Source organism: Silurus meridionalis, chromosome 1 (assembly GCF_014805685.1).
Source record: "Silurus meridionalis isolate SWU-2019-XX chromosome 1, ASM1480568v1, whole genome shotgun sequence".
NCBI classification, from domain to species: Eukaryota; Metazoa; Chordata; class Actinopteri; order Siluriformes; family Siluridae; genus Silurus; species Silurus meridionalis.
In genome coordinates, this window is record NC_060884.1 from 25,539,356 (window position 1) to 25,557,351 (window position 17,996).

A 17,996-nucleotide genomic window follows, 5' to 3' on the forward strand; every position below is an offset into this window, starting at 1 on the left:
TTACAAAGCTAACAATGAGCAAGTCAGAAGGCAACAAGAAGTACAGTCTGGTTAATGTGGATAAGACAGAGAGAGTCAGCGATGTAAACATGACTGAGAACAGAGACTTTCCTGATCACTTGATCATCTTTTCTCTGCTTATGTTCTATATGGTGGTTGTTCAGCTGGATACATTCATTAGGTAGCAAAATCTTGAAATTTGTTTTGTATTAATAAATTAATATGACGTGAGGTTCAGTTACCAGCGTGACACTAAAACAGGTAGCAGTAATGGCTACTTTTTCCTTAAGTACATGTCAGAGGCCAAACTTATATATTTTAACTTGAGTGAAAAAGTGTAGTAGTCAGTACTTTAACTTTTACCAGAGTCTTTTAAAACATGAGTATCTGTACTTCTACTTAAGTGAAAGATGTGTTAACTTTTGCTATTTCCGCTTGGGTTGTCAAATGGCACAATGCGGGTTCGAATCTAGACAAATGCACAATCATCTATATTCTGGAGCAGTGGTGGACAGTTATAAAGTAAAAGCAATTTGCTACTGTACTTAAGTAGCTTTTTTGTTTATATTTACTTTACTGAAGGATTTCCATTTAGGGAGATTTTTACTTTAACTTCACTACATTTCAACATCAACTATTTTAAAACGTAACTGCTCAACCACACAGCAATCCACCAATCAGGATAGAGTGCGTGCACTGTTCTAAACTTGTTTTGATTACAGCTTGATGGTATCTACTTAGCCCATACATATAGTTCAGTGTCAGTTCAAAAGCAAGCAGAATATTTTGAGAGGAATAAATGACTCCTGACTCTAACTTGCCACAACACCCGTGGACTTATTTGATTGATTATTTTAAAATAGTTAAAAGAAGGTTTTGAGCTCTTGATAATTTTAATAGATATCAATCAATGTTCGACTCATTAATATCATTCTATCAATAGATTGATGTGCTTAGAGTAAAATAAGAGTCTTTTCACATAAACTGAGGTGATTTTATTGATGTGAGTGAAATAATGTTTCGATGTATGATACTGTATGTATTTCATTAAGCGAAGACTCTTGGGACAAAAATACAGTCATTATAAATCACAGTACTTTGGATACTTAAGTACATTTGAAGGCAAATACTTTTGTACTTTTACTTAAGTGAAAGTTTAAAGGGAGCACTTTTACTTGTGTCTCTTGAATTTAACTCAAGTCCATGGTTTGTGTACTTTGTCCACCACTGGTCAGAAGTGAATGAAGCTATTTTGTCAATGCCTTCTTGGTGCCAATTTGTAGTGACACTCCTGTCAATCATAATGACAATTGCTCATCATAGGGATTTGGAAACTTGTAAATATGAAAGAGAGTAGACAGCTATTCGCTTAGTGTGTTACACTGCCCTGTGCTGTAACATGAGGTGGATTTAAAAAAAGATGTGGTTGGTTTGTGTTTTGGAGGAAGCATGCATTAGCTTTCCCTCTGACTGTTTGGGAGCTGATGGGTGACAGGTGACAATTGAGAAAAGTACACAGAAAATGTAAAAAAAACACCAGATGTAAATACTATCTTTAACGTTTTGATGATGAATATTTTGTCAGAAACACAAAGTTAATGTGGTGATGTCCTTGTTAATTTCCTTAAATCTGTATTAATAACGATCACATACTTCACCATTGTTGCCTTACGCTTGCTAGCCAAGAGAACATTGTTTCTGGGAAAGTAAAATGTTCAGGGAGCTAAGCAATCAATAATTTGCTCCACTCCTAACTACCTTCGAGGGCAATTAAATGAGCAAACAAAAACATATCAAAATTCATGACCTTGTTTTACACGTTTTGTAACTGTTTTAAATGCAATGAACCTTGCAACAGCAGATTATCACAGTTAGATATGTCAAAAAGTCTTTTATTTAAACACAGTGCTGTAATATGCTTTAAATATGCTCAGTATATTGGATGCTTTTAAATCAGATGCAGCAGGTCTTGGTTGTGAACTCGCACTGCGTGAGGTTAGATTTTTCATGGCATTCCCTTCTGTTCACAACATGAGGTACACCCGCTCTGATCAGGCTGTGTCACCGTTACAGCGCTGTATCCCCACATGAACCAACAGAAAGAGAGAGTAATTTAGAGAAATAGCTGAATAATCCATTAGACGTGACCAGGTCTCCCCTTGCCTGTGAACACAGAGGTGACTTTCTAAAGGAAGTTGGTCACTAAAGAACTTGGCTCACCTCGCTGCCAGAACACACACTCACCTAAAACCGCGACCTTATTTTAGTCACCAAACTAATACCGCTCACAGAGACTTTTCTCCTTGAAGCTAAAACCGCATCGGTCGCATCCAATCAATGCAACAACTTTGATCATTCTGTAGCTGGACTCTTTTTTGTGCTATTCAATAAAATTCAGGCTGAACTCATTACTTAATAAAGAACTGGAAGAACCTGAGATCAGACCACAACAATTCCATACAGTTTAGTCCACAGCATTACACCCCTTGCTGAACAGCAAAAACACATGAATAATACATGGGCTGGTGTATCTGCCATTACAGTACAATTACAGCACATTAAAGCACATTACAGTGTCTTAAACTAGTGACAAGCTTGGATGCACTGTTTGCACAGACACTGGAATGGATCATTTGTGTGGCACACACAAACACAATCCACACAAAATGACACTAATTTGGCTTTGACCTCAGAGTAGGTGATGTAGCTATTTGGGCTGTCCAAAACACCTTTGTCAAATACAAGTGGCCAAGAGGAGAAATAGAGAAGACAAGACAAGACAAGAAAACAGAGAAATGATACTGACTGAGCACATGTTAAAGCAGTTTCTCCACAAAGAAACCACGAATAATAACAGATCTAGAGCAAAAAAAAATTAACACTTCATTCCATGTAGTTTTTAATTCCACCTACACACACTTCGAAACAGGACGAATGAGCGTCTCCCGGTTTCGGTTTTGATTGACAAAGGAAGTACACATTGACTTCACCAGTGATAAAGTGCTTTAATAAAACAGGGCACACAGCTGTAGAACATGATTTAAAGAAGTGAATCAGACAAGCAGACATGGTGGCTTATTCAATGAGGAACTGAGAGCGATGATCCAACCACAGATGATCTAAGACAACTGAGATGATCCAACCTCAGCTTTCAGACTGTGGGAACTAAAACAATGGCTGCATGCCTCACATTTTGATGAAGTCAAGTTCTTTGATCAGTTTACTCCTTTCATAATAAACACTATACTTTCATGCTGGTGAAATTGTCATTTTATGCTAGCATTCATATACTGTACAGTATATCGCTAATTAGGTTGTTTTTCAAATACAGTATTTCACTAATTTGGTTTTGTGTGTCAAGCTATAGAGACAAAACTGGATGCAAGTGCACATATTTTTTATTTACAGTGCAAATATACAGAACAAACACAAATAAAACCTAAATTAATAGATTATTAAACAAGAACCATAACCTGAATCAAGAACAACTGCAAACATAACCGACAAACGTGAGATTATGAGTGTGGTGCACGGTGAAATTACAGTGAGATTGTGTGCATACTGGATAAAAGCGTCTGCCATGATAAATTATAAATATGAATAAAAATGTAACATTTAATATCTGTCAGGGCAGTGGAAGTTTTTCAGTGCATTTAATGTGCTTGCCTACAGGAAAAACCTTTTAAATAAATGTATTTCTTGAGGTGTTAAAAGTGTGAATGTGCACTTACACATGGTGCATTACCATGGTTTTGCCATGACTTGCTACTGACAGGCCCTAAACGGCAAATCCTTCAGATAGATGTAATCAGAGAAACTTTGGAGAATGGGAACTTCGTAACATAACACGTTTACTGTTACAACCCTAGGTAGCCCATGTCCACATTGGTGTTCTGTATGTGTGCCTTGTGTGCAGGTCCGATCCACTCCAGAGTTTGAGGCCTGCCCTAGCCTGGCTGATCCCACCTCCTTCACGATGACATCATCCACCAGTTCCTATTTAAGGAGGAAGGAGTGAAGTAATTGAGGAGAGTTGTTGTAGTGGTGGTCTGTTTGTTTGTGTTGATTGTGATTTTGACCTCTGCCTGTTTATTGACTTTGAGCCTGTTTAGCCCTTGGACTACTGTTGGTTGTATATATTTCTTTTGTATTATATTGTAAAATCTTTGGTCACTGTACACATTTATTTCACTGGCATTAGGGGTGTGGCTGCCATTTACTTTGGGTGAGGGATTGTTTTTTCTTTGTTTTTGAAGCAGGGAGTTAGGGAAGCTGTTTGTATGTTCCTTTTCTTTGTTTTAAGGAAAGGTAGCTTCCCCAAAATAGTCCTTTTTGTTTATTGTTTTGGCCTTGGCCCACCCTGAAGACAAGCCTGTAAGTCTGTGTACATATGTGTTACAATATACCAACACCTGGGTAGCAAAACTTTGTGTGTGTGTGTTTGTGGTCCATTTATAAGATCCATTCTTTTGAATCCTGAGCTAAATACTCTGTCCGGCCTAACCCTAGACTGGGTCGTAACAGATTTGGGGGCTTGTCCGGGAGATCTTATATTTCGTGTGTCTTTGTGTATTGGATTGCGGTATAATGGCATTTGATTTGATCACATTCACTTTGTGTCCTTCATTAGAGGTATTTGATGGGTGTAGGAAGGATGATCTCCTCTTGATTGCTGACTTTTTTTAATGTGTCCCTTTGTCAGACTGCTAGCAAGAAGGTAGTCAAAGCGGCACTATATGAGACACTCGTGGCTCAACAGGTCTTACCTGAAAGGGATGCACCTCCAGGAGGTGCTGCACAGATTACCCAACCCACCCAGGCTCCTGGCAGACCGGAAGCTATGACTGAGCCGGAGGAGGTTGAGTTAAGTCGTGAGCAGCCCCATGCTCGTACAGTGGGTCCCGGTTGGCAGCTTGCGCTCAAAGAGCTTGAAGTGGAGATTAAGCGGCAGGAGTACCAAACGCAGTTCTTGCGAGTCCGAGAAGGGAGTTGGAAATTGAGGGGAAAAAGCTTGACCTGGCAGATCAGTGGCGGAAGCCGGTGACTCTGCCACGGACATTTAGGTCCTCAACCGCTGCCTCCCCGTCTCCTGTTTGCCGCTGAGCACTCCAGGCCACCGTCCACCCCAGCCGAGTCCTCAACGGTAAGCCCGCTTGCCTTTGATGTTAGCCGACACATTGGGTTAGTGCCAGTATTTCGGGAAAACGAGGTTGATGCTTACTTTGCTGTATTTGAGAGGATTGCTACAACTTTAAACTGGCCAAAAGGTTTGTGGACTCTGTTATTACAGTGTAAACTGTCGGGTAAGGCACAGGAAGCGTGTTCTGCACTTACTCTAGAGCAGAGTTTGGATTATGAAACCGTGAAAGCTACAGTGCTCCGTGCATATGAGCGTGTGCCGGAAGCATATCGGCAAAACTTCAGGAACACTGTGAAGTCTGCTAGCCAGACTTATGTGGAGTTTGCTCGTGAGAAAACCACGCTGTTGGATAAATGGTGTTCAGCTAGTGGGGTTAGTGATTTCAACCAGCTTAAAGAACTTATTTTGCTGGAAGAGTTTAAGTCATGTCTACCTGAGCAGCTGATGGTTCATTTAAATGAGCAAAAGATCGACACGCTGGCCAAGGCGGCTATATTTTTAGATGAGTTCGTATTAACTCATAAAGTGGTATTCAGTCCTCCGTCATCTCGGAAGGTTGTGTCTGCCCCTAGTCCTGCCAGTAAAATTCGTACTGTCCCTAGCTCTTCAGATGGTTCCCGCCGCTGTTTTTATTGTCATGAGGCAGGGCATGTTATCGCAAACTGTCCGGTGTTAAGGCGGAAGCAATTGAAACAGCAGACGGAGATCAAAAAGGTGAACGCAGTAGTGGTTCCCCAAAGCACCCCTGATGAAATAGAGCCAGTGTTTAAATCATTTGTGTTTTCAGGTTATGTATCTTTTGGTGTTGGCCAGGATAAACAGCCTGTAGGTATATTGAGAGATACAGGCTCAGCGCAGACGTTTGTGCTGGAAAACACGCTACCATTTTCTGAAGCTTTATATGCTGGTAGTGATATACTGATTCAAGGTATTGGTATGGAGGTAATTCGTGTGCCATTGCACATAGTATATTTAGAAATGGAGAATATTTCCAGGCTAGTGAAGGTAGCTGTGCGCTCTGAGCTACCAGTTGCAGGTGTTTCAGTCATTCTAGGGAATGACGTAGCTGGAACTAGGGTCTTCTCCTTACCTGAAGTAGTTTCAGAACCTGTGAGTATTTCCCCTTCACCTAATGACATGCACTCCTCTGTGTTCCCTGTTTGTGTGTTGACACGGGCCCAGCAAAGAAAATTGGGTGATGTGGTTGATCTTTCTGTGTCTCTTCTGTCTCAAGAGGAGCCTGTTGAAGAGTCTAGCGAACCGCTTGATGTGTTGCATGAGGGATGTGCTGATAACGGCTTTGAGATAGACCAACCAGTGACACGTGACCAGTTAGTGGCTTGCTCAGAAATCTGACCCTTCATTAACACAGTGTTTTGAGTTGGCAGCGAATCAATCTAGTTCCGAGAGGTACCAGTCAATGTATTGTATTGAAGATGGGGTGCTGATGAGGAAATGGTCCCCCATCAGTCCTGATGATCGTTGGTTGGAAGCGTTCCAGCTGGTGGTTCCTTGTTTATTTCGGAAGCATGTTCTTAGTTTGGCTCATGATCATCCTTGTTCAGGACATGCAGGGATTCGCAAGACCTATCAGCGTATCTTGCGTTATTTTTTTTCTAGGCTGGTATTAAGAGTGATGTCATAAGGTACTGCAAGACCTGTCATAACTGTCAGATAGTGGGCAAACCCAATCAGGTTGTTCCGCTCCCTAAACCCCATTGTGGTCAGCACAGACCCGTTTGAACGGATCATTGTGGATTGTGTTGGACCATTGCCTAAAACTAGCGCTGGTAACTGTTACTTGTTAACTGTCATGTGTGCTGCCACACGGTTCCCTGAGGCATTTCCCATGCATACACTTAAATCAAAAGCAGTGGTTAAAGCTCTCATTAGGTTTTTTACTACCTTTGGACTTCCGAGATATGTACAAACCGATCGTGGGACAAACTTCACGTCACAGTTGTTCTCACAAGCCTTGGAGCGCTTTCACCAGACGTTTAAAACCATGCTGCGTGCCTTCTGTGTTGAATCGGGTAAAGATTGGGATGAGGGGGTGCCTCTCTTACTGTTTGCTGTTCGTGATGCGGTACAAGAATCTTTTGGCTTTAGCCCTTCGGACCTTGTGTTTGGTCACACCGTGAGGGGTCCCTTAAAGGCATTGCAGGAACAGTGGTTGGCAAAGGGTCCTCCTCCTCTGGGAAGGACCATTTTAAAGGATGTTCGACTTCTTCGTGAGCGTTTGCAGTTAGCCAGGGAAAAGGCACGCATTGCTCTCGGTTCTTCCCAAGATGCAATGAAAAACGGTATGATCGTAAGGCTGTCTCACGCTCTTTTTGTGTTGGAGACTTTGTATTGCATTTATAAGATCCATTCTTTTGAATCCCGAGCTAAATACTCTGTCCGGCCTAACCCTAGACTGGGTCGTAACATTTACTAATAGAGCTTTTGATATCCTTCTTCTCCTTACTGTTTGTCCTATTCTGGGTGAGATTACGGAACAGAGAACAGGGTGAGGAAGTCACTGTTATATTTTGTACAAAGATCGAGTGTTTAATATAAGGGTTTTTTTTCATGAAAGAAAGGTCATGACTACAGGCTGCATGTTTCTTATTAACACACACATACATACTGCTTTTATTATCTTTGGGCTATAATTTCAGTTTTGTAAACGTTTTTCATAGTAAATGTTCCTCATATTTAGACATGGGCAGTATGCTGATGGAGGTTACAGGGGATTTGGACTAATAGGTTACTGAATAATAAAATTATTTCAACATGTTCTTCTGTAAAGAAAACTCTTCCATTGTTAGAATGATAAGTTGACCAAGCATTCAATTGCTTTAATAAAAGTATTTCTTTCTCACAATAAGCAGTGTCTCTGATTGATTTCCTGTCTCCAATTATATCCTCCACACAATTGTTTTTCTCTATACAACTAATAAATGTTGCCATATTTATGTATTAATGTCTCAAAACATGAATTTCAGCATGATATATTGATGTTACATCAAACGGTTAGACAGTGGTGCAGGATTTAATAACAATCCTCACTTGAGCTGATATTGTGCAAGAAAAAGCTCACGTTCAAGAACTGCGACTGAGAAACTGCGTTTACAATAAATGTGTGGGGAAAAAATTCCCTAGTGTTCCCTAGTGAGGTTTTCAAGCCTGTAGTTATATATAAGGTCTTAATCCCAATGTGCACACTATTGGTAATAACGAAGTTCTCAGTTTGTTCATGAATAGTTCATGTTCACTGTTTATAAATAATTCTGTATACGTTCACAAAGGTCAGATAATTTATTGTAATTATTACCAGATTGTCACCAGATTTATTTTATTTCAGATTCCACTGTCCAATAATAAAGTCTTACTGCAGACTCAGATTAGAAATGTGATAAAGACATGAGAGTGATAAAGGAAGTGTACGAGGAAAATGCCATTCTTTCTTAGTATATATTCTCTTTATGCGCTTCGTCTTATCAGGGATGATACAAATCTGAGGACATGTCACTTCTCCTAGTCACATCTCTTTTCTCCCCATATCTTTGGGATTACTTTGTTCTTTTGATAAAATGTGTAACTCACCTCACAAGGCGACACGCTCAGCACACTCCTGCTCTTCCTCATCTTATGTGGAGTCTTCCTCTGCAAGATACACCGACACACCTGGGGGAAAAAAAATCGACACCGCATCAAGTTAACAAGCTGTCTAAGGCCAGGAAATCGTGTTGTCTGTCAGGCAGCTTCAGCAATCATTTTGCTCCCAGCAGTTATAATCATTCAAATCTTTCCAATCTGAGCTGAGCAACTCTGTGGCGTAAAATTAACAGGGCCTTGTATAACTCAGTTTATAACAATAACGACACTCTGAATAGGCTTAATTTGTTTAGCAAGTGATGCTCAGATCGAGCTTTGTGGTAATGTCCATGCACGAGCAAATCAAGCTCTTATACATTACCATCTTATTTATTTATTTTTGTTCATTGTGCATCACATTATCTCCTTTTATGCATACGTTTTTTGGCGTGCGCTTGAAAACAATATGGGACTAATGGTCGCAGTTCCACAGTGGTCATACAACACACTGCTTATTATACAACATCTTATTTTTGTGCCTCTGCCTGAGTGAAACAATCTCAATCTCGCCTCCTCACCTTGTCACCAAAACATCCTACATGCGCTGTCCTCTAATAAACTCATTTCTAATCTTATCCATCCTCGTCACTCCCAACGAAAACCTCAACATCTTTAGCTCTGCTACCTCCAGCTCCACCTCCTGTCTTTTACTCAATGCCACTGTCTCTAAACCATACAACATCGCAGGTCTCACCACAGTCCTATAAACTTTCCCTTTCAATTTTGCAGATACCCTACTATCACAAATCACTCCTGTCACTCTTCTCCACCCACTCCACCCTGCCTGCACTCTTTTCTTCACTTCTCTAACACACTCTCCATTACTTTGCACTGTTGAACCCAGGTACCTGAATTCCTCCACCTTCTGAAGCTCTTCTCCTGCAACCGCACCACCCACTGCCCTCCCTCTCATTCACACACATGTACTCTGTCTTACTCCTACTGAGTTTCATTCCCCTTCTCTCCAGTGCATATCTCCACCTCTCCAGGCTCTTCTCAACCTGCTCCCTACTCTCACAACAAATCACAATATCATCCGCAAACATCATAGTCCAGGGAGACTCCTGTCTGACCTCGTCCGTCAACCTGTCCATCACCACTGCAAACAGGAAAGGGCTCAGGGCCGATCCTTGATGCAGTCCAACCTTCACTCTAAACCAGTCTGTCGTACCTACTGCACACTTCACTGCCGTCACACTGTCCTCATACATGTCCTGCACCACCCTTACATACTTCTCCGACACACCTGACTTCCTCATACAGTACCACAACTCCTCTCTTGGCACCCTGTCGTCGCCTTCTCTAAATCCACAAATACACAATGCAATTCCTTCTGTCCTTCTCTATACTTCTCCATCAACATTCTCAAAGCAAATATGGCATCTGTGGTGCTCTTCCTCGGCATGAAACCATACTGTTGCTCACAGATGGTCACCTCTTCTCTCAGCCTGGCTTCCACTACTCTTTCCCATAACTTCATGGTGTGACTGATCAACTTAATACCCCTGTAGTTACTGCAGGTCTGCACATCTCCTTTATGCTTAAAGATCGGTACCAGCACACTCTTTCTCCATTCCTCAGGCATCTTCTCACCTTCCAAAATCCTGTTAAACAATCTGGTCAAAACCCCACTGCCATCTCTCCTAAACATCTCCACGCTTCCACCGGTATGTCATCTGGTCCAACCGACTTTCCACTCTTCATCCTCTTAATCGCTGCTCTCACTTCCTCCTTACTAATCTTATCTACATCCTGCTTCACCATCTCCACATCATCCAACCTTCTCTCTCTGATTTTCCTCATTCATCAGCTGCTCAAAATACTCCCTCCACCTTCTCAACACACTCTCCTCACTAGTCAACACATTTCCTCTCCATCCTTTACTGCTCTAACTTGCAGTACATCCTTTCCAGCTCGGTCCCTCTGCCTGGCCAATCGGTACAAACTTTTCTCCTTCCTTAGTGTCCAACCTCTCATACAGCTCCTCATATGCCTTTTCCTTGGCTTTCGCCACATCCTCTTAACCTGCTGCCGCATCTCCTTGTACTCCTGCCTACTTTTCTCATCACTCTGTCTATCCCACTTCTGTTTTGCCAACCTCTTTCTCCTTATGCTCTCCTGCACTTCCTCATTCCACCACCACGTCTCCTTGTCTTCCTTTCTATTTCCAGATGTCACACCAAGTACTTTTCTAGCTGCCTCCCTCATCACTCCTGCAGTAGTTGCCCAATCATCCAACACCTCCTTAACACCACTGAGCCTCTCTGACCTCTTCCCTGAACCTCACACTACACTCTTCCTCCTTCAGTTTCCACCATCTTATTCTTCTTTCAGTCCTCACTCTCCTCCTCTTCATCCTCGCCTCCAAAACCATCCTACAGACCACCATCCTATGCTGTCTAGCTACACTGTCCCCTGCCAACACCTTACAGTCGCCAATCTCCTTCAGGTTGCATCTCCTGCATAGCACATAGTCCACCTGTGTGCACCTTCCTCCACTCTTATACGCCACCCTATGATCCTCCTTCTTTTAAAATAAGTGTTCACCACTGCCATTTCCATCCTTTTAGCAAAATCTACCACCATCTGCCCTTCCACATTCCTCTCCTTAAAACCATACCTACCCATCACCTCCTCATCACCTCTGTTCCCTTCACCCACATGCCCATTAAAGTCCGCCCCAATCACTAACCGCTCTTTCCTAGGTACACCATCTACCACTTCATCTAATTCACTCCAGAATCTTTCCTTCTCCTCCATCTCACAGCCAACTTGTGGAGCATAGGCACTGATGACATTTATCATCATCCCTTCAACTTCCACCTTCACGATCATCACCCTATCAGAAACTCTCTTCACCTCCACTACACTCTTACTGTACTCTTCCTTCAGAATCACCCCTACACCATTTCTCTTCCATCCACACCATGATAAAACAGTTTAAACCCACCTCCAATGTTCCTGGCCTTACTCCCTTTCCACTTGGTCTCCTGAACACACAACATATCTACCTTTCTCCTCTCCATCATATCAGCTACCTCTCTCCCTTTACCCGTCATAGTACCAACATTTAAAGTACCAACCCGAACCTCCACTCTCCTACACTGCTCCTTTCCCTGCCGTCTCTGTAGACGTCTTCCTCCTCTCCTTCTCCTCCTTCGGCCAACAGTAGCCCAATTTCCACCGGTACCCTGTCGGCTAACGATACCTGTGGCGGTCGTTGTTAACCCGGGCCTCGACCGATCCGGTATGAAATTCTCATTTGTGATCCGCATATTTGATTTGGCACGTGTTTTACGCTGGATGCCCTTCCTAACGCAACCCTCCCCATTTACCCGGGCTTGGGACCGGCACTAAGAATGCACTGGCTTGTGCCTCCCTAATGGCTGGGTTGCGTTTCCAATAAATGTGTGGGGAAAAAATTCCCTAGTGTTCCCTAGTGAGGTTTTCAAGCCTGTAGTTATATATAAGGTCTTAATCCCAATGTGCACACTATTGGTAATAACGAAGTTCTCAGTTTGTTCATGAATAGTTCATGTTCACTGTTTATAAATAATTCTGTATACGTTCACAAAGGTCAGATAATTTATTGTAATTATTACCAGATTGTCACCAGATTTATTTTATTTCAGATTCCACTGTCCAATAATAAAGTCTTACTGCAGACTCAGATTAGAAATGTGATAAAGACATGAGAGTGATAAAGGAAGTGTACGAGGAAAATGCCATTCTTTCTTAGTATATATTCTCTTTATGCGCTTCGTCTTATCAGGGATGATACAAATCTGAGGACATGTCACTTCTCCTAGTCACATCTCTTTTCTCCCCATATCTTTGGGATTACTTTGTTCTTTTGATAAAATGTGTAACTCACCTCACAAGGCGACACGCTCAGCACACTCCTGCTCTTCCTCATCTTATGTGGAGTCTTCCTCTGCAAGATACACCGACACACCTGGGGGAAAAAAAATCGACACCGCATCAAGTTAACAAGCTGTCTAAGGCCAGGAAATCGTGTTGTCTGTCAGGCAGCTTCAGCAATCATTTTGCTCCCAGCAGTTATAATCATTCAAATCTTTCCAATCTGAGCTGAGCAACTCTGTGGCGTAAAATTAACAGGGCCTTGTATAACTCAGTTTATAACAATAACAACACTCTGAATAGGCTTAATTTGTTTAGCAAGTGATGCTCAGATCGAGCTTTGTGGTAATGTCCATGCACGAGCAAATCAAGCTCTTATACATTACCATCTTATTTATTTATTTTTGTTCATTGTGCATCACATTATCTCCTTTTATGCATACGTTTTTTGGCGTGCGCTTGAAAACAATATGGGACTAATGGTCGCAGTTCCACAGTGGTCATACAACACACTGCTTATTATACAACATCTTATTTTTGTGCCTCTGCCTGAGTGAAACAATCAATAGGAACAAAGCCTGTGATGGCTCTGACCTGCTCTACAAGCTGTGCTCATCCACTAAATTATAGATGCTACCCAAAGAAAAGACCATCTGGCTACTTCACTATAATGCTGAAAGTTATCATTCATCAAAAGTTGGCACAGAACTATTCAAGTGCAGTGAATACATAAGAATGAAAATGGAAAGTTTTATGGCAGTAAGAAATCAAGACATGCTAGGTATTACCTAAAGGTGATTTAAATTGGGGGTATATATATATTGCATTTCTAAAATTATAATGTAATGTATAATGTATGTAATGTATACACAAATTGTGATAAAATTTCTTCACCAAATAAGATCATGCATGTTCATGTAAGGAATAAAACACACATAATGGCCTGTTATTAATGGACAATATTGAAGATACAGTATATGCCAAAATCAATTTATTTCATGTAACACCATGACTTAAGATTACTCCTAATCGTACACTCCAGTGCTCATGTTAGTTCTCTCTCCAGTGTTCTGTATTGTTTACTACTTTAGACTAGACTATAATCACAGTCTTGATGTCACCCAAATGAGGATGGGTTCCCCTTTTGAGTCTGGTTCCTCTCAAGGTTTCTTCCTCATAACATCTAAGGGAGTTTTTCCTCGCACAGTCACCACGGCTGCTCATCAGACAAAAATGCACACCATTCACCTTAACTGTTGATTTCTGTAAAGCTGCTTTGAGACAATGCCTGTTGTGAAAAGTGCTATAGAAATAAACTTGACTTGACTTAAACCAGCAAGTGTTTTATTACTCATACACCAGAGTAAATTTGCTTTAGTGTCATAACTTCATCACATATTACAGATAGGGGTGATCCTGAAGGAAGAGTACAGTAAGAGTATAGTGCAGGTGAAGAGAGTTTCTGATGAACTTGAAGCTGGAAGTTGAAGGGGTAATGATAAATGCCATCAGTGTCTATGCTCCACAAGTGCGTTTAAGAAGGAGGAGAAGGAAAATTTTTTGGAGTGAGTTAGATAAAGTGGTAGATGGTGTACCTTGGAATGAAAGATTGGTGATTGGGGTAGACTTTAATGGCCTGGTATGAGGCAATTCAATGGTTTGGTCTGAGGGAAAGGAGTGTGGAAGGGCAGATGGTAGCAAATTTTCCTAAAAGGATTGAAATATCAGTGGTAAACACTTATTTTACAAAGAAAGAGGAGCATAGGGTGAAGTATAAAAGTGGAGGAAGGTGCACACAGGTGGACTATGTTCTATGTAGGAGATGCAACCCGAAGGAGATTGGAGACTGTTAGGTGTTGGCAGGGGACAGTGTAGCCAGACAGCATTGGATAGTGGTCTAAAAAAAGAAGTGGAGGAAGTGAGGATTGAAAAAAAAATAATATGGTGGAAACTGAAGGAGGAAGACTGTAGTGAGAGATTCAGGGAAGAGGTCAGACAGAGGCTCGGTGGTGGTGAAGAGGTGCTGGATGATTAGGCAACTACTGCAGAAGTAATAAGGGAGACAGCTGGAAGGGTACTTGGTGTGACTTGTGGAAAGAGAAAGAAAGACAAAGAGACGTGGTGGTGGAATGAGGAAGAGCAGGAGAGCATAAGGAGAAAGAGGTTGGTGAAACAGAATTGGGATCGTCAAAGAGATGAGAAAAGAAGGCAGGAGTACAAGAAGATGTGGCGGCAGGTGAAGAGGGATGTGGCGAAGTCAAGGAAAAGGCTTATGAGGAGCTGTATATGAATTTGGACACTGAGGAAAGAGAAAAGGATTTATACCAATGCAGAGGAACCGAGCTGGGAAGGATGTGCTGCAAGTTAGAGCAAAAAAGGATGGAGATGGAAATGTGTTGACTAGTGAGAAGAGTGTGGTAAGAAGATGGAGGGATTAGTAAGGAAGAAGTAAGAGCAGCTATTAAAAGGATGAAGAGTGGAAAGGCGGTTGGCCCAGATGACATATCAGTAGAAGCACGGAGATGTTTAGGAGAGATGGCAGTGGAGTTTTCAACAAGATTGTTTAACAAAGTTTTGGAAGGTGAGAGGATGCCTGAGGGATGGAGGAGTGTGCTGGTATCGTTTTTTGAGAATAGGAGAGATGTGCAGACCTGCAGTAACTACAGGGGAATAAAGTTGATCAGACACACCATGAAGTTATGGGAAAGAGTAGTGGAAGCCAGGCTGAGAGAAGAGGTGACCATCTGTGGGCAACAGTATGGTTTTATGCTAAGTAAGAGCACCACAGGCACATTATTTTCCTTGAGAATGTTAATGATGTGAGGTATAGAGAAGGTCAGAAGGAGTTGCATTGTGTGTTTGAGGATTTAGAGAAAGCGTACAACAGGGTGCCAAGAGAAGAGTGGTGGTATTGTATTAGGAAGTCAGGTGTGTCAGAGAAGTATGTGAGGGTGGTGCAGGACATGTATGAGGACAGTGTGACAGCAGTAAAGTGTGCAGTAGAAACGACAGACTGGTTCAAGGTGAAGGTGGGATTGCATCATGGATCGGCTCTGAGCCCTTTCCTGTTTGCAGTGGTGATGGACAGGTTGACGGACGAGGTCGGACAGGAGTCTCCATGGATTATGATGTTTGCGGATGATATTGTGATTTGTGGTGAGAGTGGGGAGCAGGTTGAGAAGAGCCTGGAGAGGTGGAGGTATGCGCTGGAGAGAAGGGGAATGAAAGTCAGTGAGAGTAAGACAGAGTACATGTGTGTGAATGAGAGGGAGGGCAGTGGAGTGGTGCGGGTGCAGGGATGTGGAGAAGGTGGAGTTCAGGTACCTGGGGTCAACAGGGCAAAGTAATGGAGAGTGTGTTAAAAAAGTGAAGAAAAGTGTGCAGGCAGGGTGGAGTGGGTGGAGAAGAGTGGCAGGAGTGATTTGTGATAGAAAGCTATCTGCAAGAGTGAAAGGGAAAGTTTATAGGACTGTGGTGAGACCTGTGATGTTGTATGGATTAGAGACTGTGGCATTGAGTAAAAGACAGGAGATGGAGCAGGAGGTAGCAGAGCTGAAGATGTTAAGGTTTTCGTTGGACGTGACGAGGATGGACAAGATTAGAAATGAGTTTATTAGAGGGACAGCGCATGTAGGATGTTTTGGTGACAAGGTGAGGGAGGCGAGATTGAGATGGTTTGGACATGTGCAAAGGAGGGACATGAATTATATTGGTAGAAGAATGCTGGGGATGGAGCCACCAGGTAGGAGGAAAAGAGGAAGGCCAAGGAGGAGGTTCATGGATGTGGTGAGGGAAGACATGCAGGTAGTTGGTGTGAAAGAGGCAGATGTAGAGGACAGGGTGGTATGGAGATGGATGATCCGCTGTGGCGACCCCTAATGGGAGCAGCCGAAAGATGAAGAAGAAGACTGATCTTCTTATAGCCCAGACCATCTTTGTGGAGAGCAATCATTTTAATTTTTAAATCCTCAGAGTTCTTTGCCATGAGGTACAATGTTGAACATGCAGTGGTCAGTATGAGAGAATTGTACGCAAAACACCAAATTCCAACTTCTTTATCACTTTAGTGTGATACTGTATACTTTAGTGTGATACACTGGTATGCTAGATTACAAATTTAAGATAAGTCAGCCTACAACTCTGTTGAGTTTTATTTTTTTTTGCAGTGATTTCCATTACAGAATCATGCCTGCTTATAATGCAGTGCCGCCTGAGGGTCAAGAGATCAAAGACATCTGATACTGATTTTTGCCTTTGTCACTTGTTCAGAGATTTCTCCAGATTCTTTGAAACTTCGTAATATGATCAAATTATATTATGTACTGTCTTTAGAATAAGCAAGAACCAATAAGCACTCTTCACAACCAAAGTGAACAGAAAAGCATCTCAGAATTCACACCAGCAAATGAACAGCCGCTGGCTACATGCCTTTTATTGTTTCTTTGTTATTAGTACAATTTGTGTAAAAATCTAAAGTCCATTGTGCATAATAATCTGCAGTTTTTGTGAAATAAAAATAACAAAACTAGCCTGTCTGGAACCAGCACTATATTGTGAACATGAATTAAACTCTTCAACCTGTATCTGCATGATTTTATTCATGAAGCTCCTGCAATAAAAAAACTCAAAGCACTTAAAAGGGCATCCCACTTTCCAGTTTCCACATGCCAAGAAACTGCCAAGAATGGTAAAATGCATGTCTCCGGTAAAAGCCAGCACTTGCCTCGATCACTGAATCAGTGATAAACAGCCCCTGTTGAGACACAAGGCTTGGTAGCACTCTATATAATTTAAATCCAAGCATAAATCCTAAAAGACTGAATTCAAAATGTCCATCTGAAAGCTAGCAGATCTTTGGCAATGTTTCTAAAAGCATCATAAATGCAGGCATTTCCCAAACCCCTTTGTCTACACAATATAGCATTATTTCTTTCCATTCCTCTGTCTGAAGTTTGGTGCATTTAGATTTTTTTAGATTGTATTGCAATCTCTGATTTACTGTACTGTAAATATAAAATTAATTACAGGCAAAGTTCTCTTTCATCCAGAACACATTTATCGGAAGGACCCGACTCGATTGGACAGTAATCCGAGATCGAGACAGACCCCTGGAGCTACCCCTAGCCTTATTATCAATCATGCTCTCTGAATTACATTAGGACCCAGGTCAGAACTATTGATTATTCTGGTGTTACTCTGTAATTGGCTAGAAGCTGGGCGTTAATTAACAAAGCAGCTTCACATCATTAAACTCCCATCATCAGAGAGTTTTACAGTGTAGAGGAGATGTTTTTAGTTTATGTATTTTTTTTTCTATTGTTTTATTTTATATTCCATTTTCGGTACAATTTTATAG

At 41.7% G+C, this 17,996-nt stretch overlaps 1 protein-coding gene across 2 annotated transcripts in view; it reads right to left on the reverse strand.

Moving 5' to 3' along the window:
• Nucleotides 1-17,996, reverse strand: part of pde4ba (phosphodiesterase 4B, cAMP-specific a) — a 170,777-nt gene that overhangs the window by 136,313 nt on the left and 16,468 nt on the right. For both annotated transcript variants that reach the window (XM_046848797.1, XM_046848780.1), the window contains exon 2: nt 8,729-8,809. In XM_046848797.1, coding sequence (XP_046704753.1) covers nt 8,729-8,770 — 42 coding nt within the window. In that variant the 5' untranslated portion in view covers nt 8,771-8,809. The remainder of the gene's footprint in view (nt 1-8,728; nt 8,810-17,996) is intronic.